This window comes from Emys orbicularis, chromosome 2 (genome assembly GCF_028017835.1).
Source record: "Emys orbicularis isolate rEmyOrb1 chromosome 2, rEmyOrb1.hap1, whole genome shotgun sequence".
Classification (NCBI taxonomy): domain Eukaryota; kingdom Metazoa; phylum Chordata; order Testudines; family Emydidae; genus Emys; species Emys orbicularis.
In genome coordinates, this window is record NC_088684.1 from 97,745,529 (window position 1) to 97,770,615 (window position 25,087).

Consider the following 25,087-nt stretch of genomic DNA (forward strand, 5'->3'; position numbering starts at 1 on the left):
CTATCATTGCAACAACTGTCACTGCACTTATTGTCACAGTTTTTATAGCACCAGAATTATTTGTTATTCTTATATGTTTATATAGTATCATAGATAGGCATGGCACTTGAAACATAAAGCAGTCACTGCCGCAAAGAACTTATTTCCTGTTGTGAAGCTCCCAACGGTGACATACCAACCTTAGGGCAGACTGTTAAAAAACAGGGCACAAGCCCCTAATTGGTTGTGAATTCTAAACTTAGATTTCACCAACTAGCTGCACCAAGTGCAGACTCCTTAGGCACTTTAACACTCTTAACACAGAGGTACAGACAGTTCCCTTTGGTACTCTGGTCTGTCTTACTACACCCAGCATGTAGCTGTGATAGATGACCTCTTACACCAGGAATCACAGCAAATATTCAGGTTACTTCTAATCCCAAAAGACCAGTAATTTACCCTAGGTCAGTTGGATTTTAGGGCTCACACCAAAGACAACGCTTGTAGCCAATCCTATAGTAAACTATATGAAGATTTATTAAATGGGAAAAGGAAACTGAAGTGTTACTTTCTAGGTTGAATCAAGCATAGACACATGAATGAGTTACTGTCTTAGGTTTCAAAGCATAATATACTCTCCTATAATCAGCAAGCTTTACTCGTCCTTTAAGGCTAACCCAAACTAAGCAGCAGGGGATCTCTTGCTTATGCCCAGAAACACCTTGCCTCTCCCAGAAACCAAGCAGCATAGAGATCCTTACTTCCCTTGGTTTGGGTTTTTATCCCCCTCCTGTCATGTGCTCTGAGTTTCAAACTCAGCTGATGGGAGGAGTCCACTTGCATGACTCATCTTCACAAGGAGGAGAGCCGAACAACAAAAGTCTTTAGTCCTTTTGTCAATGGTTTTTCAATACAGATGTAGGGAGTTTTCAGTTGTAAGATCCAACTGTAGCCCATTGGTATTGATGGGTCTCCTCTTTCAGGAGGGGCATAACAATTTCTGTAGAAGAGCAGCTCTTCGCACTAATTGTTGTCCTTCTCCTGTAATGTGATTCATACCGTCACAGAGGGCTTATGCTACACCTGCTCAAATATTATATTACAATATGGAACACAGATATTACAAGTAAGATTAGTGCACACAGCAACTTACAAGTATTCAATAGAATCTAAACCATTTCTCAATATTAACTAAGGCTGTGTGTCTGTCACGGAGGTCATGGAAGTTACGGATATCATGACTTTCCATGACCTCCGTGACTTCTTCAGCCGCTGGTATTGGCTCAGGGACTGCCTGGCTGGGCAGCCCCTGGGCCAACAGCAGCAGTTTGGGTGTGTGGGAGGGGGCTCAGGGCTGGGGCAGGGGGTTGGTGTACGGGGCGGTGCTTACCTGGGGGTGGGGGCTCCCCAGCTCCCACATGTCCCTGCAGCTCCTAGGCGGAGGGGCCAGAGGACTCCACACCCACAGGCACTGTCCCTGAAGCTCCCATTGGCTGCGGTTCCTGGCCAATGGGAGCTGCTGAGTCAGCACTTGTGGGAGTAGCATCTCGTGGAGCTCCCTTGTCCACCTCTGCTAGGAGCTGCAGGGACACGCGGAGCTGGGTAGGGAGACTGCAAGCCCTGCCAACTCTTCCCCTCCCAGCACCAGTAGAGGTCCTGGGCCATGTACTGTGGCTCGCCTCTCCCCCCTATAGCACCAGCAGGGGTCACAGGCCACCTCCCCCAGCACCCGGGACCCCCCAATGTCCAGCTGAGATATGGGGACTTTGGCATGAGCTGGTACCTGGCCTGCCAGTGTCATACATATGTTGCCTTTTCATTTTTCACAAAGAGAGAACATTTGGGGGAGCCTAGTTAACACATGTTGATGGCTGGATTGGGCAAGTCATGTGGCCCCTCAGTGAGGATATATACCTTTGTGTTGGTCATCTCTAAGAGGAGTTCTATGCACCTTCCTTGATAGATCGTCCCTGAGGAGGGTATGCTATGTGTTGCATTTGTGCACAAAGAACATGCATACTTTGTCAGAATTACATTTATTTCTGATGAGAGAGACAAGGTGGAAGAGATAATATCTTTTATTGGACCAACTTCTGTTGGTGAGAGAGTTAAGCTTTCTTTTTTTACTTTATTTCAGATTGTCGGAACAGCAAAATAAGAAAGAATAAACATTAAATGTCCATGAGACAGCACAGTGTTTGTGTCTCCTCTGACAATCTCACTAAACTGAACACAAAATGGCTGCCACACTCCACAAATAGCAGTCTTTAGAGAGTCAAAGGTAGAAATGCCCAGAAAACAAATGTCTTAGTTACATAGCTAAATACTCCACAACAGTTATCTCTCTCTCTCTCTCTCCCCCACACCTCAGAAGTTCTATTTCTAAGGCAGAAGCCATCTCTTTTCCACCACCCTTGTCCTGGGAATAACTGCTCTAGCTCTGTATTTGGCATCTGACCATCTCATGCCCTCAAGACAGAGGAAGGACACTAGCTGACTTCATTTCTCAGTCCAGCTGTTGCCCTGGTTAAGTGCTTAAAGTCCATATCTCTCTTGGGCTGCCTTGTTGGTGGTATCCCAGAGTCCACATATGCCTTTGAAGCACACAGAGATATGTAAAAAAAAAATAGCCACGAGTCCTAGTAAAAGATGATACCAGACATGCTGAGCCTTCAAAGGAAGGCTTACCAGTAGTTCAAAATGGAGAACATAGACCTGGGTGAGAAGTAGGAAGGTGCTGCAGGAGTGGATGGGAAAGAGACTTTTCTGAACCCTCCAAAATGGACCTTGCTCTAACTGCTATTCTCAGATACCTCCCAGCTAATCTCCCACCAAATTTTACATCAATGTTAAACAGTGAAAGATCACAACTGAGACAGCAGGTGCCAGTCTAAATCCTAAAATGGCAAGCAAAAACAGATGCTGTAGCACTAAATTACCTTTTCTTCCCACTAATATCACCTAATCCTGACCTGTACTAACATTCATTTCAAACTCTTATCAATAGAATTTACTTCTACTCCTGTATGTCATCTGCACTTGTGATGTAGTCAGCTGTTACAGCACTTATTTTATCCATCCCCACATGGAGAATGAGGGGTGGGCTGATGCTTGCATCATCTATAACCTTCTCTAAGGGGCAAACCTAGCTCCTCCTTCCATGGCTACAGTGGGCAGTCTGGCTGTAGAATCAATGTGGTTCTGCTGTGCAGGAAAGGTGAGGACAAGATTTGGGAATGGCACACCCTTCCTGTAGCATCAAGCTCAATGTCAGGTGCGCTTCCTGCGTTTTGGTGTGCAGGAGGTGTTTGGGAGCAGAATGAAGCCGGTTCAGGGAGAGGCTCATGGATACACTGCTATAAGATCCTCTGATGCTCTCCCATCCCCTTATAGAGGAGAATAGTGCAGAACATCAGAGGCTATTTCACTGCCAATACATTTATCCCCCTGTTAAAATACTTTTAGGTGGTGCTGTGGCGTGAGTTTTCCCCCAAGTCACCCCAAATTGACTAATATTACTAAATGACAGAATCTCAGGCTAAGCAACTAAAATGGGAAAGCCAAAATACAAGAGCAATGGAATCAGAGGAGTAAAATGTGTTTGTGATAATTGTTCATGTTCTTATTAGTTTCTTTAGCAGACAGAATTGAGACTCAAAAATTGAGTTTTTACAGGTCTTTCTGCCATCACAGTTAATCATGTTGCCTCAGGCCCTAAAGACCCTGCCATGAGTCTGTAATGTTTTTATTTGTTGTTCTTAGTTCATTCAGCTCAGTTTCTTAAATGGGTTAAGTGAAGACTGTTCAGGGGCTATTTTTTGACTAATTACATATTTTTTAAAATGTATATGGTTTTAATCACACCTCACATTAGTGAAATGACAGACTAAGCATTTTTATTTCTTTAATTAAATTAACACGGTCATATTCAGGGGGCTCTTAAAATCAAAATACATTTTAATTAGAAATATGTAGGAATTAACCTACCTAATTATAAATGTCACCCTTTATTTTAAGACAGACTGAAAGTTTCAAAAATGAGTAGTGATTCTGGTTGCCTCATTTGTTGAGTGCTCAACTTGGAACTCCTTAAAGGGGACTGATTTTCAGTATGGTGCTTCTCACTTTTTTAAAGTGAGGCGCACCACATTGAAAATCAGACCCTTTTAGAGTATTCCAAGTTAACATTCAAACATTGAGGTACCCAAATTCTCTAGTCACTTTTGAAACCCTTGGCTTATACATCTTGCCTGAGAAAAGATGAAAATCACACTATATTGAGAGACACAAGGTGGGTGAGGTAATATCTTTCCCAGCTCCCATTGGCCAGGAAGAGTGAACCGTGGCCTCTGGGATCTGCGGGCGGCCGTGCAAATATAAACAAACATTCTGGCAGCCTGCCAGCAGCTTACCCTGACGGGCTGCAGGTTGCCCACCACTGCTGTAGATAGTCCTAGTCCTGCACTAAGCAACAGAGGGTCCTGTGGCACCTTTAAGACTAGCAGAAGTATTGGGAGCATAAGCTTTCGTGGGTAAGAACCTCACTTCTTCAGATGCAAGTCCTGCACTGTTATAATTGCCTACATATTTGTTTAACTCATTTGGCTAGTCAATATTATACATTTTTCTTTACTCATTTAATGCCTGATTATGCACCACTGAAATCAATGGGAGATTTACCATTAACTTAAATAGATACTGGATCACTTCCTTACCCATCACATTTCCCATTCTACTTGTGTGAAGCAACTGCAGGATTCAGAAGTTTAACTAACACAGACACACACACACTCTTAACACCACAGAAATTCCTCCCACTGATCCCACTAAAATAGGAAATTAAATGACAACAATCTCTATAAATGCAGTCCATTCTTATCATTGATTTCCATTGCTTAATGTAGTGTTACTTAAGACTCGCATGCTGATATTCAGAGGCACTGACCATTCACAGCTCCGATTATTTTCATTTAATTTTTTGGGTATTCAGCACTTTTGAAAATCAGTTCCCTTGCCCCTAGATCTTCAAACATTCTAAAATGTTTTAGATGGACAACTCCTATTAAAATCAGTGGCAATATTTCAGTATTCTGCACTACTCTCTGAAAATGTACTGTGCTCCTTAACCTAATAAAAGGGTAAATCTTTTAATTAAATACATGTTTAGATAGCCGAATAAAAAGTAATACCTATAATCTGCTTTGCTTGCTTTTGTGCCTTTCTAATTAGGATCTTATATATAGTGTGATGGGGCAAGGCCAGATGGCTACAGTAAAGTAGTGAGGAACAGGTATGTTAGCCCCAGGCTAAACAAATCCCTGGTACCATGGTAACCAAATGGCAGTTGCTCCACGTTAATCAAGACACCTGGGGCCAATTAAGATCCTTCTAGAAGGCAGTGGAGATAGCTAGATTGATTGGGACACCTGAAGCCAATCAAGGACTGGCTGGAACTAGTTAAAAGCCTCCCAGTTGGTCAGTGAGGAGCGGGTGTCAGGAGCTATAGGAGGGAGCCATGCTGTTGGAGGAACGAAGCAGTACAAATCTATTATCAGGTGCAAGGAAGGAAGCCCTGAGGTAATTGTGAAGAAGATATTGAGTGGGGGCTGCTGTGGGGAAGTGGCCCAGGGAATTGTACACATCCTATTTCCAAAAAGTTAGTTTCCATAGCTGCTAATTTTAGGGTCCCTGGGCTGGAGCCCGGAGTAGAGGGCGGGCCCAGGCTCCCCCCTCCCCTCCCTGATTAATCACTGATACTGGGAGACAACAGAGACTGTGCGAGGGAGGGTTGCTTCTCCTCACCTCCCTTGCTGGCTTATGATGAAAATGGCTCAGTAGACTGTGACCCTTGCCTCTAGAGAGAGAAGGGCTATGGGGAGGGTCACAGTGAGCCTCTGAGGCTAGCAAAATCCGTCAGGAAACGCAGGACCCACGGAGTCAAGGACAGAACTTTGTCACAATAGATATGTTTAAAAACATGAGGGAAAGTCAAACTCTTGTTTTTTTAAGTACAGTGACTGAATATTGTGTTGTATGTCCATTAAACTTTATAAAAAACATCGCAACCATGACTTGAAAGAATCAAGCTCTCTTTGTGAGAGAAGTGGCATTTGTAAAAGGTAGCAATCAAGTCCATGCATTATTTATGTTATCATTAGCCTTCTCAAAAGTAGTCCGTGTCTAGTTTGAGGGTTTGATGTTTGCATCCATACAAAAAAAAGTTAATTTTAGAAATGACACATACATGTTCAGACTAAAGCAAGTATTTGGAACATATGAGTAAGTCAGGGTAATTTTCATAGTTGATCTACTTCCAATCTACTCTGTGCTGTCATCTTAGATGTCTTTCTTATCCATGCAACCGGAGCTTCTAGTAGTGACTCTACAGTTAAGGCTGATTGGTGAGCTAATGCTGTGACAACATTTCAAGATGAAATGCCTTCCAGGGTTTCTATTTTGTGGAATGTTAATTTCCCCTTTTTTCTAAAGGATCTGATCTGAAACCAGTGGGAATCTTCCCACTGACTTCAACAGGTTTTGAATCAGGCCCAAAGTGGTAAGTTCACGCAGGGGTGAAAGTAATATTAAAATCTTACCAGTACGGGGGCCGGCTCGGGTGGAAGGGGCGGGGCTGGGGGGTCAGCCTCCCCCAGCCAGCCCATCCACACTGCCTGTCCCTGACCACCCGGGGCTCCAGCAGCAATTAAAAAGGGTCCAGGGCTCTGGCTGCTGCTGCGGTAGCAGAAGCAGCTGGGAGCCTCGGGCCCTTTTAAATCACTGATCCCAGGGCAGCAGCCCCTTTTGCCCCCCCCCCCCCATCGGCAGCCCGGGGGGGGCAAAAGGGGCAATGATGTTAAATGCCTCCCCCGTCGGCAAAAGGGACAGCGACGTGGGCTGCATACGGGCCAGTACCGGCTTCTTACTGGTATGCCGTACTGGCCCGTACTGGCCTACTTTCACCCCTGAAGTTAAATATTCTGTAGAGAATAGTGGGCATCTGCAAATACGATACTGCATATTGAATCCCCAGTTTAGTATGATGTATGGATGCACATATCAAATATGAAAGCAGATGAATATTTTGTTGTTCATTTACTGGGCTAATAGAAACATTTGCTACTGTTCTGGAAAATTAGCTTTAAAATGGTGTTCGCTGTGCCACAGTTTGCCAACAATTAATCTAACAGAGTCAATGAACAGAACTTCATGCTAATAACTCAGGTATTTCCTGTAGCTCCTGTCTTATTCATGCTGTAATATGATCAATTAAAAATCTGCAAACTGATATTGATTATTCTCTAGAGAATAAAGTATAAACAAATATGATGTCCTCATACATAGCTTCATATTTTATACATAACTTTATATTGTATGTTGCATCAGAACATACCATAAGTCTTCCGGTCAATGTTTGTCTATTCATCCATCTGAACCATTCTGTAATAATACAAATAACTTGCACTTTATCCACCCTTCCCTTTCCAATAAATAAATTGAGGCACCCAAAGTCAGAAAACAGTTGTGATAATTTAGGCCAGAGTGACTTATTTAAGGTCGGAGAGCAAATCTGTGGCAGAGGCAGGGAAAGCAGTCCAATCTTAGTCTTGTGCATAACTAAAGCCAATCAACAGTTCAAAAATCATGAAAATGACAATGTTTTTGAAGTTATTTTAGTATCATTGGATTTTGAAATTGACCATGTATCCAAAATATTTGATTTTTTTACATCAAAATGGTTATCAACATTTTTTTATATACAGTAGAACCTCAGAGTTAAGAACACCATGGGAATTGTGGTTGTTCTTACCTCTGAAATGTTCATAACTTTGAACAAAATGTTATGGTTGTTCTTTCAAAAGTTTACAACAGAACATTGACTCAATACAGCTTTGAAACTTTAATATGCAGGAGAAAAATGCTGCTTACACTTTTTTTTTTTTTAAGTAGTTTACATGTAACACAGTCCTGTACTGTATTTCCCTTCCCCTCCCCCCCCCCCCCCCCCCAGTCTCTGCTGCTGCCTGATTGCGTACTTCTGGTTCCAAATGAGGTGTGCAGTTGACTGGTCAGTTTGTAACTCTGGTGTTTGTAACTCTGAGGTTCTACTGTACCAAATTTAAACAAAAAATGATAAACATTTTGCAGGAAATGAAAAATGTTGATGGTGTCAGCAATTCTGGGTAAAATGTGTCTTCCTGTGCAGCATGGGGTACGGGTCATTTGAAGGTTTAAACTAGTGTAAATGGTGGATTCTGTGTAACTTGAAGTCTTTAAATCATGATTTGAGGACTTCAGTAACTCAGCCAGAGGAGAGGGTGCATGAGGTTCTGTGACCTGCAATGTGCAGGAGGTCGGACTAGATGATCATGATGGTCTCTTCTGGCATTAAAGTCTATTTTGAAAGGCTATTTTTCCAATGAATTTTTTTTTCATTTGAAAATTTTTGTCCACTTCTGGTTTTAACCTCTAATCCTTACTGCCAGATGCTGGGATGGGCTGACTCAATAATTGTTCTGTTTTGTTCATTCCTTTTGAAGCATCTTGCATTGGCCACTGTCAGAAGACAGGGTACTAGGCTAGATTGACCATTAATTCGACATAGTATGAACATTTTTATTCTCTTCCCCTCTTTCTCTTTGCATATTTCTTCTGTGCATGCACATAAAAGCTATGCTCATACCCACCATAATGTGTTTCATAATAGTGATTATTTGTCTTCTGACACAACTCTGCAAAGGAACAAAATGCCAGTGTAGCTAAATGACAAAATAAAGGTTCAACTGTTAGTTGAACAAAACTGTTAATTACCTAGAGCTGCAGTGCACAAAAGATGTACTCTTAAGAATTTCATCACCTTGTAGAATAATAAATTTTAAAAACTGTACAGAATACCATTGGGGTTTTAGGACATAAGAATGTGATTGTCTGGTTTGGAGTTCCTGGTCTGTCTTAACACTGGAAAGTGCGTAAACATTCACTTTAGGTTTAGAGAGAAACTAGTTGGCAAAATGAGACTTATCTTAAGACCTTCAAATTTTCCCTTGATCACAGTTAAACAGCATTCATCAGATTAGTTTATCTTCTTTCTCTTTGGGTTATTTCTTAAGTTTTTGAATAAACAAGAAATCAGCAAACAGATTTCTCTGTAACCCAGGACCTGAATGTGCAAGAATCTTTGCTTTTTCCCAAATTGTAACATAGCTCAATTCACCTCCATTTGTGCTGTCTTCTGCCAGTGTAAACCAAGGTGTGCAGCTTGTGGTGAGGAGGAGGAAGTTTTGTTGTAAAGGCCTTGCAGTCTGAAAAGTGACACAGCTGTAGTGGACCAGTGCAACGGAGATGTGGAGGACAGAATACTGGGGGATAAAAAGGGTTGTTCAGGGCATTGTATCCTGGTCAGTGCTGGCTTGTGTGTGTCTGACCGCCGTGAACCTTTAAGGGGGGGGGGGGAGGTATCTAGCTGGCTGGCTGAATGAAGGGAACAGTGCTTTATGGCTGGTGGGAAGAGGAGAGGAGAGGAGGGGGGGTGAAAACTGCTGCAAAAAGGGTCAGCGTGGTCTAGGGTGACCAGATAGCAAGTGTGAAAAATCGGGACAGGGGTGGGGGGTAATAGGCGCCTATATAAGAAAAAGCCCCAAATATCGGGATTGTCCCTATAAAATCAGCACCTCTGGTCACCCTAGGGTGGTCGTTGACTCATCCCCTGGGAATGCAGGATTTAAAAGGGGGCAGATCTGCGCCTGAAGCCTCCCGTCTTACATGGACCAGGACTGACGCAGGACCCACCTTCCCTCCCCTTTTAGATGGTAAAATACCAGATTTGGTCAACACCTACTGTGGGCATTAGGCTAGCCTTCCCTTGTTTAGGGGGGCTGGGAAGGAATTTTGCCCTTTGGCTTGGGTGCAGTTGAGGTTTTCTTCGCCTTCCCCACAGCAGGTTCAGGTGGGCTTTGTTCATGCATGGCGGGCGGTAGACCATATGTCGCAACTCATTATTTAAATGTAGGGCAGATGTCCAGTGCAGGTACTCCATAGGAAAGGTATACAGTGACCGGATAAATGGCTTGGAAAAGGACATAAAAAGAGGTGTTCATTAAAGCAATGAACGGGGGGTGGTTGGGGACTCCTATGATTGGTATGCCAGGGAGCCAACCCCCCATTCTTATAGCCCACCTTAACCCTCCTACAAGATGGGGAGGTGGATGGTAAGGTCCCAGCAATGGATTTGCTGGAGGGGAAAAGAGGGGGAGCTGGTAAAAGCCCCCTGGGTAATTACAGCATAAACATGGGGTTACCTGCACTGTACACTTTTATCTGCCGGTTAATCCCAGACATCTAATAATAAAGTTGCTGCCTGATTAAACCCATGTCAAATGTCTCCTGTCCTTCTTTCGGCATAGCCAGACGATAAGCAGAGCAGTTAGAGATGTGCTGATTCTATGTATGCTTGGCAGTCTCTGCTGGCCAGGTTACTATGGAGCTCCTGGAAGAAAGTAAAGCTGCCGTTTCCCAGCATAGTTCCTGGGGTAGACCAACAGTGGTAAAAACACCTGTCCTCCCTCCTTAACCCCCACCTCCACCCCTAAGAGTCAATCCCACACCTGAGGCTATAGCTGGTTTCTCTGGTTAAATTTGCATCTCCCTGTGCCAGCTGGGGTGAATCTAGCCCACAGTCTGCCAATATACATTTCATTGTTCTTGGACTTTTATTTCTAGTCTAACCACTTGCCATCTGAGGGAAACAATATAAATAATTAGGGTTACCTTTCTGTATCATAATATTCCAGACCTCTGAGCAAAAAGACTCTGCTCTATACTATCCATGGAACGGACTCACCTCCTTTAGAGAGTAATTGTCTATGCTAAGCCCATGTGGAAGCAAGGGAGCTTTGTCCCACCGAGTCTTTCCAGAGACCATTTTCCTTTTATAAGGGTCAGCCCTGCACGGTGTTGAGCAGGGCTGGCTGGAAAACAATTCCATTTTGCAAAAATATTTGAAATTTGTTTTTGTTCTGATGTGGAACAAAACCAAGACCTTTCAAATTTTTTTGTGAAAAAATGAGTGTGCCTGTAGCCAATAACCCAATGGTTAGGGTGATCATCTGGCATGTGGGAGACTGTGGTTCAAATCCCTACATTGCCTCATTTGTTTTGGTTCGAACACAAAGGCAATTTTCAACAGAAACATTTTTTTGCCAAAAAAATTTGGACCAGCTCTAGTGCTGATTGCCTTCAAATCCTATTGACTTCAGAGGGAGATAAGCCTGCACAGCACCTTAAAGGATGAGGCCCATTATTCCCCTCTGCCCCCTTTTGAGCAGTTGCATGTATAGTGAATCCTTAGCTAGGGAAACACAGTACATTTATTGGAAGGCTGCCATAAATAGCTTTCCTCATGTTGGCATAATATAGCACACTACACTTTCTGGTTCCAACTGGAAGATACAACCTCCACGCTAGGCTTCACCAGCATGGAGAGCTGCCATACCACCGCATGGGCCAGCTTCATTGTTTCCTGTTTTTTAGTTTGATAGTAGATTTTGATTGTATCGGCTCTGGCTGGTGATTATGCTTTGCTTTGTTAAAATAAGCAGCTTAACTCTTGAATCTTAATCAAGCCCTGTTCACTATTTTCTTATTGTGATCCCTGTTGATTTTTTTCCCTCCTCTGAAACCAACAAAGAGATAGTGTTTTGTTTCAGTTTGTGAAACTCATCATTTTTTCCAGACTTTCCATTTCACGCTGTTTGGATTTTATTAAGATCTCTTTACACAGGAGCTGAATGCCAGCTATATGATGCCCTAAGGGAACCAAAATGTTGTTGCTTTAATGTCTGAAATCTCTTGAGACATTTCATTTGTACCAGAAGCTCCTTGGAGACTTGTGGCTAAATACATAAAATATTTTCAATGTTTACAGAAAGATCTTAGTCTCCAGTAGAATTTAATACAAATATTTTTATTTTTACCTTCAAATTGGCCGATTGAATTAATGCCATGCTTGCTAGTAACCCTCTACTGCTCCTTGTCTTAACAGATTGAATCTTGTTTGGTTAGTTGGTTTTTGTTTTGGAAGTGTGGTGATAAATACAGTATATTATAATGAGTTTGGACTTTCTAAAGAGTGTGACTCTTTATTTTCTTTTTTTCTTTTGAACTGCACATCTCTATTGACTGTTAGCAAATATTTGCACCAAAAATCTTTCCTCCACGCTTCCTCCCCCACACATCCCTTGAAACAATTTTTGGAGATTGATCTTGACTGTTCTTGTGCACCTTCCAGGAAAAACTGCTGAACTGATGCTCACCTGATGTTTTATGTAAAGATCAGCCTTGATGTCATCAAAGGGCCCAGCTGATCAGTTTAAGCCTCTTCATAAATATTTAATACAATAATCCAGTACAGAAATAAGATTAAGGACTGCAGGAGATGTTACTAATATTAAAGCTGGTCAGAAATTTTCAAAATTCAAAATTTCAAGGACTTTTGTGTAACTTTCATATACTTTTTATCCTTTTTTGTCAAATTTTGACACAAAAGTCCTTGAAATTTTGAATTTTGAAATTTTTTTACCAGCTTTAATGCATATGCCTAATCTGGGAGGGGGATTTATTCATGGATGTTTATTAAAGCAGGGTCAATAAGCTCATTATGTAGAATTATAATTTTTATTATTAATGTAAAAGCAACTTTTAAGATTTTTTTATAAGAAAAATCAATACAACTGTAGGAACTTTTAAAAGGCCAAGATTTTGAAAGTGACTAGTTATTTGGGGTGCTTTGATTTTCATTGCTAGACGTGAAGCAGTTGAAAAGATTCAGAAGGTGGGTGCTACGCCCTTTATGAAAAATTAGGCCCCTTAAAGGTATCTCAAGTGGGTCATCAAAAAACGGAGACGCACAAAATCACTAATCACTTTTTTAAATCTTTGTCTTATAAATTTAACAGAAATTATTGAGCAGTTGAAAAAATTTGTTTACTAATGGCCCAGAAAATCAAATATTTTCCTATCTCAAATGATACCAAAACTCTTGATTGTTAATAGTGAACCAAATTAACAAACCGATTTCAACTCAGCCTCTAAAATTGCACACACAATTATGTATGTTCTGATTTTTGCATGCTCAAACCACCTAGTGGGCTGAGTACTCAAATTATCTGAGCAAATTCCATTTGCATGCATAAATGTAGATTTTATGGGGGCACATGCAATAATGCAGGGGCAAAGTTGCAGGTCGTTTGGAAACTGGGGTCCTAAATGTCTCCTTCACATAGTTCTTCCTCTTGAACAAATATTCATTTTAACCGCCTGTCCTTGAATGTTTATTAACATTTAAAAATCTTTCCAGCTCAGTTATTCATCTTATCTACCTTTCTTCTTCCTCCGTGTATTGTCATGGGAGTCCTGAGAGAAACACAGCACAGCACTTACCTTCACAAAGGAAGAAAATATTATTTTTATTTATATTGTGATTTGCGTTATTTTAATCTAATTGTATAATACAAATAATATTCACCGTACAGAATGTATTCATACTGAATGGCTTCTGCCATCATCAGACTAGTTGTAGAAGCTGCCTAGTGCAAATGTATTCCAACAATATGAATATTATCTCTTAATCCCTTTAATGCTCGCTCTCAATACAGCCTCTTTCCAGTGATAGACCACAATGGCATTTTGAAGTGCCAATGTGCTGTTAAAATATCAGCACAATGGAGGCACGATGTACCTTGTATATTTGGCAGTTATGAAGTGGTTAAGGGAATTAAATTTAATTGCCTAGTCACCAGTACAGACATCTGAAACAATGCCATAAATAGTTGACTACATTACTAAAGGTTTCTTATTTTATTATAAAGACTCCTCTCATTCGGTTCAGATTATTTTGACTGGATGACTAAAATTGAATCTGAAGAAGTGATTTGAGCTTATGCCCAAATAAATTTGAGCTTATGCCCAAATAAATCTGTTAGTCTTTAAGGTGCTACCGGACTCCTTGTTGTTTTTGTGGATAGAGACTAACACAGCTACCCCCTAAAAATTGAATCGAAAGGCTACATTCATGAAGTTCTGCACACACGTCTCTCAGAATACATTTCTTCGCTGGTAGAAGTAATCATGCAGAGGTTCAAAATGCCACAAATTTAGCTATGAAAATTGAGAAGTCATTTCCAACAGCAGGGTGAGCACATGAATTATAGAGGTCAGCGCATTAATTTTTAACTGTTATAAAACAAGTACTCACTTTTTTTTTCATTCCTCCCACTCCCTAAATCTTATCCCAGGATGTGTGACACAGGAGAAGGACTGTTCACCTTTCAGACGAGGGAAGGAGAGATGATCTATCAGAAAGTCCATTCTGCAACACTGGCAATAGCTGAGCAACATGAAAGACTAATGATGGAGATGGAGCAAAAGGCACGGGTAAGATCTTACCTCCACTATTTTAAAAACTTCCATTGGTGAAGTGAAGGGTTATGATGATTGCAGAGTACAGCTCCATCTAGTTATGCCAAAACGGTGGTTTTTTTAAACCAACCGCTCCCAACAACTTTGATTTTTTTTTAAAGATGATAATATACAAAACAAAGAAATAATCCATCAAGCGGATGGAGCAAATTCAATGAGTGCATAAAAAAAGAAACGGAAGGTAATTTTCAACTACATCCTGGAATTTTGGGATGACGGTTACATAGTCCTACCTGCTTCTTTGTATGTGTGACAAAGCATGCAGCAGCACACTGCACATATTGGAATATGGAGAGCAGAGCTCTGGGGAAGCCATAGAGAAGGAAATTGCAACACTCACAGTGAGAAGTGATGGCTAAGGATTTAAGGCAGGAATCTGAATAAAAAATATTGTAGAACTGGAGACAGGAAGATTTACTGGCATAGGAAAGGTGGGAAGAAGAGAGTTCAAAATCAAGATTAAAATGAAGTTGGAGACAAGCAGAAGGTCCAAGCTGAAAAGGGCAATAGAGCGAATGGAACTGTGTTTATTGATGTTCCAGTTGCCCAAAACACTTACTGCTCTACAGAATATCTTAGTTCTGTTGGTTATAGTATTGCCACCTTTCTAATTGTGGTAATCGGACCCCTCAGGACCCCTGTTCTGCCTCTTTCCCCCCTCCCTCCATTGCTTGCTGGATTATCTCCACCTCCCTCCCCCTACCCAGCTGGACTCCCTCTGCTCTGGAACTGGGATGGGAGCTGCGGCAGCCAGACAAGGAGCCTGCCTGCAGATAGGAGATGGCCCCAGTTGTGCAGGGGCTAGTGTGAGTTAATCACCTGGCACCTCCCCCCCACCCCACTTTAACGAGGTTTTTGATGTCTGGTCAGTACATCTGATCAGACACTGCTGGGTTCCCGTTTAGATTGGACTTTCTGGGTGAAAACCAGGCACTTGGCAACCCTAAATGCAGCGGTCCCCAAACTTTTGAGGGCCACACTGCCCCCTTACCCCTGTCCCTGCCACTCCCCGCCCCACCCCCAGAGCCAGGCAGGGCTGGGCGGGGGCACACACACAGGGGTAAGGAGGCAGGGTCTATGGACTGATCTGCGGTTGGGGTGGAGCCACAACCAGACCACAGTGGGGGTCGTCATCCAGGCCCACAGCCGGGTGTGGCTCCATTCCCGGCCCCACCCTGCCCACAGCCTCAGTTCTGGGCCAGAGCAGAGCCACAGCCGGACTGTGGTGGTGGCCGGCAGCCAGGCCCCCATCCAGGTGTGGAGCCATGCTGAGGCTGGGGATGAGGCCAGTCACGGGCTGGGAGCCGGTGCCATGGCTGGGGTGGAAGCAGAGCTGGGGTAGGGGTGGCGCTACCACCCTGCCCCCCAGGGGTGCTGGCCTAGACCCTCCGTGCCCCCTCAAGAGTCCCACCACATCCCTCTGCCCCACAATTTGGGTACCTCTACCTAAATGGCATCCGGACACAGAAGTCAAAAACCAGACTGTCTGAGTAAAACCCGGATGGGTGGCAACCCTAATTGGATACATAATAAAGCAGCTTTTTTACAGAAGTGATTGAGTATTAGAGATGGTGTCATAGGACTCTCTACTCACCGCTGGGTGGCACCCTCTTCGGGCAGTCCTGGAGATTAGCTCTGCCCAGTTCAGCACCCCCTTTCTTCTTTCTACCATCTGCAGCTCTCCTCCTGCTCATAGAGTCACAGCACGGCTGCATCATGACTCAGGCCTCAGACGAGATCACACTGTGATTCCCCTTTGGGAATGCTCAAACAGCATCAGGCAGTCCTCACGCCTGCCTCCTTGACCCTGTGAGTCCTGCAGTGACTCAGGCAGTCTTCTAGTTCACTGCTCCAAGCAGTACCACTCTGCAGTAGTTGGTAGCGACACCCAGGCTCACCCTCTACTCTGTGTTCCAGTTCAAGGCCCTGTAGTAAGTGGTTAAGGTCTGTGGCTACACCAATGGTCCCCAGACTGTGGTGTCTCGGGGGTGTGGAATCAAGGAGTCATAACTGGCTGCTTGATGGCCACCCACCAATGCAAAATGGAGCTTGGATGCAGGACGAATTGAACCCTGTACGTCTACTGTTTTCAGGGAGTTTCAATCAGAATACAGAAAATGACTACAGTTTGCTTTATTTACTTATTTATTAATGTGCCTTTCAGGACTTCCCACCTGCTCGTCAGCAGCTTTACTGCTGACTGAAATTGTTTTGGCTCTGCCATTAGATAACTGTTTTTAAAACGTCAGTTATGATGCTTCTGACCATATGGTGCATAACATTACATTCTTAGAGCAGACTGAGAAATATCCACCCAGTGTCTTTTCTGCTTGTGTCTCTGGGATGTAAACTTTATGGTGACCTCCAGAGGGGGCAAAATAGGCTTGTGAACTGTTTTACTGCTTTATGGTTTATAACAGAGGCCTGAAAGTTTGTTGATGTATATAAATACATAGTAAGTTCAGTGTTACCTGATTTTACTGGAGCACTTACTGGAAGTCTCATCTATATGAGAAGCTCCATCAGCCTGTAACCGAAGAGGCATGGAATCTTTAACAAAAATAGTTTTCCCTTTAGTTAGATTTCATTGCATTGCATCTCCAATATCATAATCCTACCATTTCTCCAAATGCCCCCTTTTTTCTTAGCAGACAAGTTGTGAATGTATAATGCAAGAAAGCAAACAAAAATACATTTTAAATCTAGGATTTAGAGGTCAAAAATGTATTTTAAAATCTGTTTTAAAGCTCCCGTTTTGATCTTGTGCCCATAGCCTTTAGTACTTCACTTTTCCTTTTTTTCCGATTAGTTTTACCGTGAACTGTGTGCAATTAATATTGTATTACATAGGGTTTTACATTTAATTGTTATAAATCTGAAAGTGAAGGAAACGAAACACAAAAGCTGAAGTTTAATAATGTATACGTTATTATATAAACCAGGAAATTAAAGATGTAAGGCTAATTCCATCCTTACTCCTTCCTTCTAGTCTCAGTAGGTTGAATAAAAGAAGGGACTGTCTGTAATAGCTTTGAATTTTTTGTATGCTCCATCCTGAACGTTGTAGCATTTTTAATACTTAGTGCTCTAATGCTATGTTTAAATTCCTACAGATTAAAATTGTTATAATCCAATACTGTAAAAGATGAATGGGATTTATAAAGGAAATTACTGTGAAGCTTTAACCATAGCAACCCTGATGAGGTATATAGATTATATACTCCATTATGAGAACAAGTGGGTTACTTTAGCATGCAAAAAATACCAAATTCTGTCAATAAAGAAAAGGCAAGATTAATTCTTACTGCAAGAGGTTTGTCAAATAAGGGTATTGCTAATGGCTAGTAGCAAAACTTACTCAACATATGGGGAACTATGTAAACAAAAAGCCTTATTTTATCTCAGTATAATAAGCAATAAACTAATTTCTGTGCCAAAAAACCTACTGCTGAACAATAACACTAACAGTGTTGTGTGCTGTAGAGTTCTGTGGGTTGCAATGGATGGGAAGAAAAATGAATCCTTCCCAATACCCTGCAAAAGGCATGAAATGGCAGCAAAGCTTCTCCGTGGCAGCCACTGCAGCATCAGGGCTGCAGTAGCTCTTGTGTCTCGTATAACCTTTCATCACCACAATGGAAAAGAATGGCAAGTAGATACATGTAGTCATGGACACATACACTTGGTTCCTTGCCAAATTCCCCTCCACACTGTGGCACTGGGAGACCTCATGCAACAGAGGTTGAGACACCCTGCTCAATTGACCACACTACTTCTGCTGCAGTCAGAAACTTACCCAGCCATGGGAGGTATAGATCGTGTTTGCCCCAAAGTCAATACCAAGAAAAAGCAGACATGCCAGATTTTTCACTGTCATGCAAAGTGACTATGAAATATTACCAGATCCATGCAGCAGCATTTTACACTCGCTTTGAACAGGTGTAAATGACTGCACAAGGTACAGGGCACTGGACAATTGTGCTTGATGCTGGAAGTGCCTTACTGACAGAACATAAAAGCTGTTTTCTAGTGTTGCAAAACTTGTCTTATTTTTTTGCTTTTTGACAAGAATAGAGTGACAGAATCACTGTTTTCCTGAGTATTATGTTTTGCTGGTGTTTTATTTTAACAAAAACATTTAAAATAATGTGTTTATTGTTTAATAACATTTAAAATTAAATAAAACAATTACTGGTTTCTATTAAGGGCTTTTTTGGTGCCATTGTGTTATCTATGTTAGCTTATTTCAATCTTTGGTTTTATCATTAATAGGTTGTACGTGTAGCTATTTGTGCAAGATGAAAAGATGTTATTGACTTCCAGGGTACTTTTTGTTTTAATATTTGTCGCTTACTATTTTGTGGTACATCTGGTGCTTGTAAATGTTGAGGGATTGACTGAAATCCTGTGTGTATCAAAAGAAAAGCAACAGCACTAGTGCAAGTTTCACCACACTGCTACACAGGTAAAGCCTCCTAGTATAGGCGCAGTGTATACTGGCCAAGGGGTGCTTTGCGTGGTATCGCTTATACCGATTCCCCAAACAAAATAATCTGCACTGACAGAAGTACTTTTTTGCTGATATAACTGCATCTATCCTAAGGCTCAGGTCTGTATAAAAATGTTGTAAAACGACAATCACACCCTAACCAACATATTGGCAAAAGTTTTAAGTAGACCTGGTCTCTAGGGATGAGAGAATATTTCACTCTCTGTGCCCATTCAATCCTTTGCCTCTCTCTTTTTACAATCAATAAGGATGTCAACTATTGCCAGTTCTACTGGTAATTATAAAGAAATTCAGAGACTATCAAAGCACGTGAATGTAGTTGTTCCTAATGATCCTTATGTGTCTAATCTCCATGCCACAGTAAAAATTTCCCCCAAGTCTTTGAAGTGGGACTGTTGGGCCTGATTCTTCTCAACGCTGCCCCCACTTTACACTCATACAACGCCACTTACTTCATTGGCATTACTCCTGATTTACACCAGCATAAAGGCAAACACAACCAGTCTCATTGTGTTTGGATGTGTAGAATGGGGGCTTATAGGTTGCAATGCACTTTGATCTTTTTGAATGTGTAGGGTAAGTTTTATTGTTCTGTTTGTGAGTGATTGGCTGAGGACAGAGATGTGTAATTTAATAGCCCTAAAATTTGCTTCTTTCAAGAGGTGGCAGTAAAGCTTCATTTATGTCTTCTCAAAAGAACTGTAATTTAAAATTTTTAATATAAGGTTTGAATAAGATGAAAACAGCTGATGTCAGTCATACGTCAATAACACTAGAGACAAAGCACTTGGAAAACAGAGAACTGTATGCATTTGCACAACAAGTAAAATTTTAGTAAGTTTATAGGAACTATAGGAAGGCGATTCACTAGCATTGTGGATGAGAAAGTGATGGAATTTCAGAGGGTGACTCTTTCTTCTTCTGATATGAGACATTTTATAAAAGATGAACCTCTTATAACTTGCGGTGTGTATAGGGCTCTCTCACTCTTCAACTATTTATGTTTCTATAAGTTATACTCCAAGAATTGTTTTGGGGAAGTTCTGTGGCTGTGTTATGCAGGAGGTCAAACTAGGTGATCACAATGGTTCCTTCTGGCCTTGGAATCTATGAATCTACTTCTATCTCAAAGGGCTTGTCTTCACTACCCGCCTGGATCAGCGGGTAGAAATCGATCTCTCGGGGATCGAATTATCGCGTCTCGTCGGGACGCGACAATCGATCCCCGAATCGACGCGCGTACTCCACCAGTGCAGGTAGGAGTAAGTGCCGTTGACGGGGGAGCCGTGGCGGTCGATTTGCCGCAGTCCTCACAGCAGGGAAGGTCGGCTCGGATACGTCGAATTCAGCTACGCTATTTGCATAGCTGAATTTGCGTATCTTAAATCGATTTCCCCCCCCCCCCAGTGTAGACCTAGCCAGAGTAATATAAATTTAAACTGTGTCATTGAGGCAAGGAGAACAATAAACATGTTGAAGGAGGAAAACAGTACGTTACTCAAATTTTGATGCCCTAGGGGGTATTGTGCTGCCATTTTTCAGATGTGTTAAAGAATCAAGGTCTTAACACTTGTGGTCATTAATGGTCCTGTTTCACTTTGTGTAAGAGCATAGGTGTTGAATCTGTTGTCCTGGACAAAAATCCAACTGCTTCCACATTCTTCCTGCAGTTCCAATTTGATACAGTATTCTTCTTCTTTTCCTGTCCTAAACATGTATATATTGTTGCTGTGCACTTTTAGAATCAGTTGGTGCATCTCACCCCATCGTCATAATAAATATTTTTGTTTTTCTAAAAGATATGCTCTAGGAATAATTCTGAGGATGTTCTATGGCCTATACAGGAGGTTAGACTAGATGATCATAATGGTCCCTTCTGGTCTTGAAATCTATGACCATTAGTCTATATGTCGGTGCCTGCATTCCAGTATCTCTTTATCTGCTCCTCCAAGGTGTTGTGAGGCTCATTTGGTTATTGTTTCAAAAACTCTTTTAGAGCTGCAGATTAAAGTTGACATGGAAGTTCAGCATTTTTATATTATTATTGTTATCTCATGAAGAAATTGTCTAGTTCAACTCCAGAGAGCTTTTGCTAAAGTGAACTTGTCTCTCCTGTCTGATGTACCCAAACACTGAACAGCTGGTAGTGTGCTATTTCATAATCTGTGATGAGATTCCGCCCACTGGCAGATCCCTGCCAGCTGTAGGCATTATCAAGGGGAAAACATGTATACTGCTGGGGTTTTTTCTCTGTCTCAATCTGTGCACTCCTTAATTTTAGATTTGAGTATTGTAACCTCAGTTTCTATCAAAGTTAATTATTTGATTCAGAAGTCCTGTTGGAATATAATAATTTTTTCTATGACCATCTGTCACAGAGACCTCTACTCACCACTGGAGTGCCTCCTTCTGACCACATCTGGGGATTAGCTCTGCCATCCTGATGCCCTCTTCTTACAGTCATCAGCTCATCTCTTGCTTCTCAGGACACATCTTTGTGTCTTAACTCTCCAGCCAAGTCACAATAGACCTCCCCTTCCAGAGTACTATCAAGTTCTTCCACACGGTCCCAGGTAGTCCTTAAATCCATTGCCCTGGCTGAGCCACTCCCTAGGTAACTATGACTCGTACCCATTTTCTCCCAAAGTCTTGTGAATCCCTATGCATGTGTCTCTCTCCCTCTTCCTCTCAAAAAAACACTGAAAAGCCCTCCTCTATTCATGCATTAAGCAGCTCTTAGAGCAAATTGAGGGGAATTGAGGATGTGTAGTTCTGATTCATAGAATCATAGGACTGGAGGGGAGGTCAACTCGTCCAGTCCCCTGCACTCATGGGAAGACTAAGGCCTGGTCTACACTAACCCCCAACTTCGAACTAAGGTACGCAACTTCAGCTACGTGAATAACGTAGCTGAATTCGACATACCTTAGTTCGAACTTACTGCGGTTCAGACGCGGTCCACACGCGGCAGGCAGGCTCCCCGTCGACTCCGCGGTACTCCTCTCGCCGAGCTGGAGTACCGCAGTCGACGGCGAGCGCTTCCGGGATCGATTTATCGCGTCCAGACCAGACGCGATAAATCGAACCCGGAACTTCGATTCCCAGCCGCCGAACTAGCGGCTGGGTGTAGACAAGGGCTAAGTATTATCTAGACCATCCCTGACGATGTTTGTCTAATCTGATCTTAAAAATCTCCAGTGATGGAGATTCCACAACCTCCCTAGGCAATTTATTCCAATGCATAACCCCACCCTGACAGTAAGGAAGTTTTTCCTAATGTCCAGCCTAAACCTCCTTTGCTGCAATTTAAGCCCATTGCTTCTTGTCCTATCCTCAGCAGTTAAGAAGAACAATTTTTCTCCCTCCTCCTTGTCACAACCTTTTGTGTACTTGAAAACTGTTATCATGTCCCCTATGTCTTCTCTTTTTCAGACTAAACAAACCCAATTTTTTCAATCTTCCCTCATAGGTCATGTTTTCTAGACCTTTAATCATTTTTGTTGCTCTTCTCTGGACTTTCTCCAATCTGTCCACATCTTTCCTGAAATGTGGTGCCCAGAACTGGACACAATACTCCAGTTGAGGCCTAATCAGCGTGGAGTAGAGCAGAAGAATTACTTCTCGTGTCTTGATAACAACACTTCTGCTAATACATCCCAGAATGATGTTCACTTTTTTTTTTGCAACAGTGTTACACTGTTGACTCATATTTAGTTTGTGTTCCATCATGACCCCCCAGATCTCCTTCCGCAGTATTCCTTCCTAGGCAGTCATTTCCCATTTTGTATATGAGCACTGATTGTTCCTTCCTAAATGAAGTACTTTGCATATGTCCTTATGAATTTCATCTATTTACTGCAGACCATTTCTCCAGTTTGTTCAGATCATTTTGAATTTTAATTCTATCCTCCAAAGCACTTGCAACCTCTCCCAGCTTGGTATCGTCCACAAATTTTATAAGTGCTCTCTCTATGCCATTATCTAAATCATTGATGAAGATATTGAAAAGAACTGGACCCAGAACTGAGCCCTGCAGGATCCCACTTGTTATGCCCTTCCAGCATGACTGTGAACCACTGATAACTACTCTCTGGGAATGGTTTTCCAACCAGTTATGCACCCACCTTATAGTAACTCCATCTAGGTCAGTGGTTCTCATGTTATACCAATAGAATAAAAACCAGCAGGATCTTATTAAGAGGGATAAGGCAAAGATGCCACATGTATTGTAAATATACTGATAAAGCAAAAGATAAAAGTAAACAACGTTGTTTGACTACTTATTTCTTATACACACACACATATAGAGAGGGAGAGGGAGAGAGAGAGAGAAAAAAAAAAAGTTCATTCACACAATCATTCATTCAAGTTCTGTATAGGTGTTATAGTTACCAGCCTAGAAGTTGCTCATGCCAAGTTACTGGCCAGGTATCTTGGCCATGAGGATGGAGCCGAGTCTGTGTCAGGTGCACCTGATGCTCCTGGAGGTTGGCAGCAGAACCAGAGACTCAAAGTCATCAGTCTTTAGAGTCCATTCTTATAGGAATTAATTCCTATGTTAGTCTATGGGAGCTGTTTCATCCTGCTGTTGCTGACTCAATCAGCAGATGGCACATTCCTGGCCAAAGTGGCACATTCCTGGTGGCTCCACACTGTCCAAAGTTTGTGTTTCTCATCCTTCCAGGTGATGGAGTGGATCCCAGTTTACCCTCAGGGGGTTGTCTGGTGGTCCTACTCAACACATTCTTCGGCCGATGGATACTCCCTTTCTAGGCTGGCACCTCCCTAACCATCCATGTATATCAAGCATTCATCAGCATACAGTCCATACCTTAACCATATTTTAATTTGCTGTCTCCACCACTTTCAGGGTGTGTGCTAATTCATTTGAAACTCCTGGCCCTTTAATCACAGAGGGTGGGGGTCTGTCCTAGGAGCTGTTGAATGAAGTGAAAGTCACTTAACAGCTTATAGTGTTTGTTTACATTGTATCAATTACTTCAAGAACAGAGTCAATTAACTTGTTTGTAAGTTTTACATAGTGATAAAGTATCTTTCACAGGACAGATACAATCAATGGTTTCTACAGACAGTAGCTTACAAGTTTTAACAGAAGACCCAAGAGATTTTTGTACTTGGTGAAACTGTTGGATTTTAAAGTGTGGGGGACAAATTATTGGGGGGGGTCACTGTCACTTGGGGGAATCACTGTTAGTACCTTCTTTAATATCCCTACACTCAAAGCCGGTCCACCGCTTGTTCAGGGAAAGCCCTGGCGGGCCGGGCCGGTTTGTTTACCTGCCGCGTCCGCAGGTTCGGCCAATCGCGGCTCCCACTAGCTGCGGTTCGCAGCTCCAGGCCAATGGGGGAAGCGGCGTGGGCCGAGGGATGTGCTGACCGCCCTTCCCGCCGCCCCCATTGGCCTGGAGCGGCGAACCGCGGCCAGTGGGAGCCGCGATCGGCCAAACCTGCGGACGCGGCAGGTAAACAAACCAGCCTGGCCTGCCAGGGGCTCTCCCTGAACAAGCGGCAGACCGGCTTTGAGAACCACTGATCTAGGTTGCATTTCCTTAATTTGCTTATGAGAAAGTCATGCGTGACAGTATCAAAAGCTTTACTAAATCCAAGATATACCACATCTACTGCTTCTCTCCCTATCCACAAGTCTTGTTACTATGTCAAAGAAAGCTATCAGGTTGGTTTGACACGATTTGTTCTTGACAAATCCATGCTGACTGTTACTTATTACCTTATTATCTTCTAGATGTTTGCAAATTGATTGTTTAATTATTTGCTCCATTATCTTTCCAGGTATAGAAGTTAAGTTGACTGGTCTGTAATTCCCCGGGTTGTCCTTCTTTCCCTTTTTATAGATTGGCACTATATTTTTCCTTTTCCAGTCTTCTGAATCTCTCCCGTCTTCCATGACTTTTCAAAGTTAATCGCTAATGGCTTAGATATCTCCTCAGTCAGCTCCTTGAGTATTCTAGGATGCATTTCATCAGGCCCTGGTGACTTGAAGACCTTTAACTTTCTAAGTATTTTTTAACTTGTTCTTTCCCTATTTTAGCCTCCGATCCTACCTCATTTTCACTGGCATTCACTATGTTAGATGTCCAATCACTA

At 42.3% G+C, this 25,087-nt stretch overlaps 1 protein-coding gene across 2 annotated transcripts in view; it reads left to right on the plus strand.

Annotated features, from left to right (window-relative positions):
• The window catches only part of DOK6 (docking protein 6), a 424,139-nt gene that overhangs the window by 302,778 nt on the left and 96,274 nt on the right, over positions 1–25,087 (plus strand). For both annotated transcript variants that reach the window (XM_065399655.1, XM_065399656.1), the window contains exon 6: positions 14,268–14,406. In XM_065399655.1, coding sequence (XP_065255727.1) covers positions 14,268–14,406 — 139 coding nt within the window. The remainder of the gene's footprint in view (positions 1–14,267; positions 14,407–25,087) is intronic.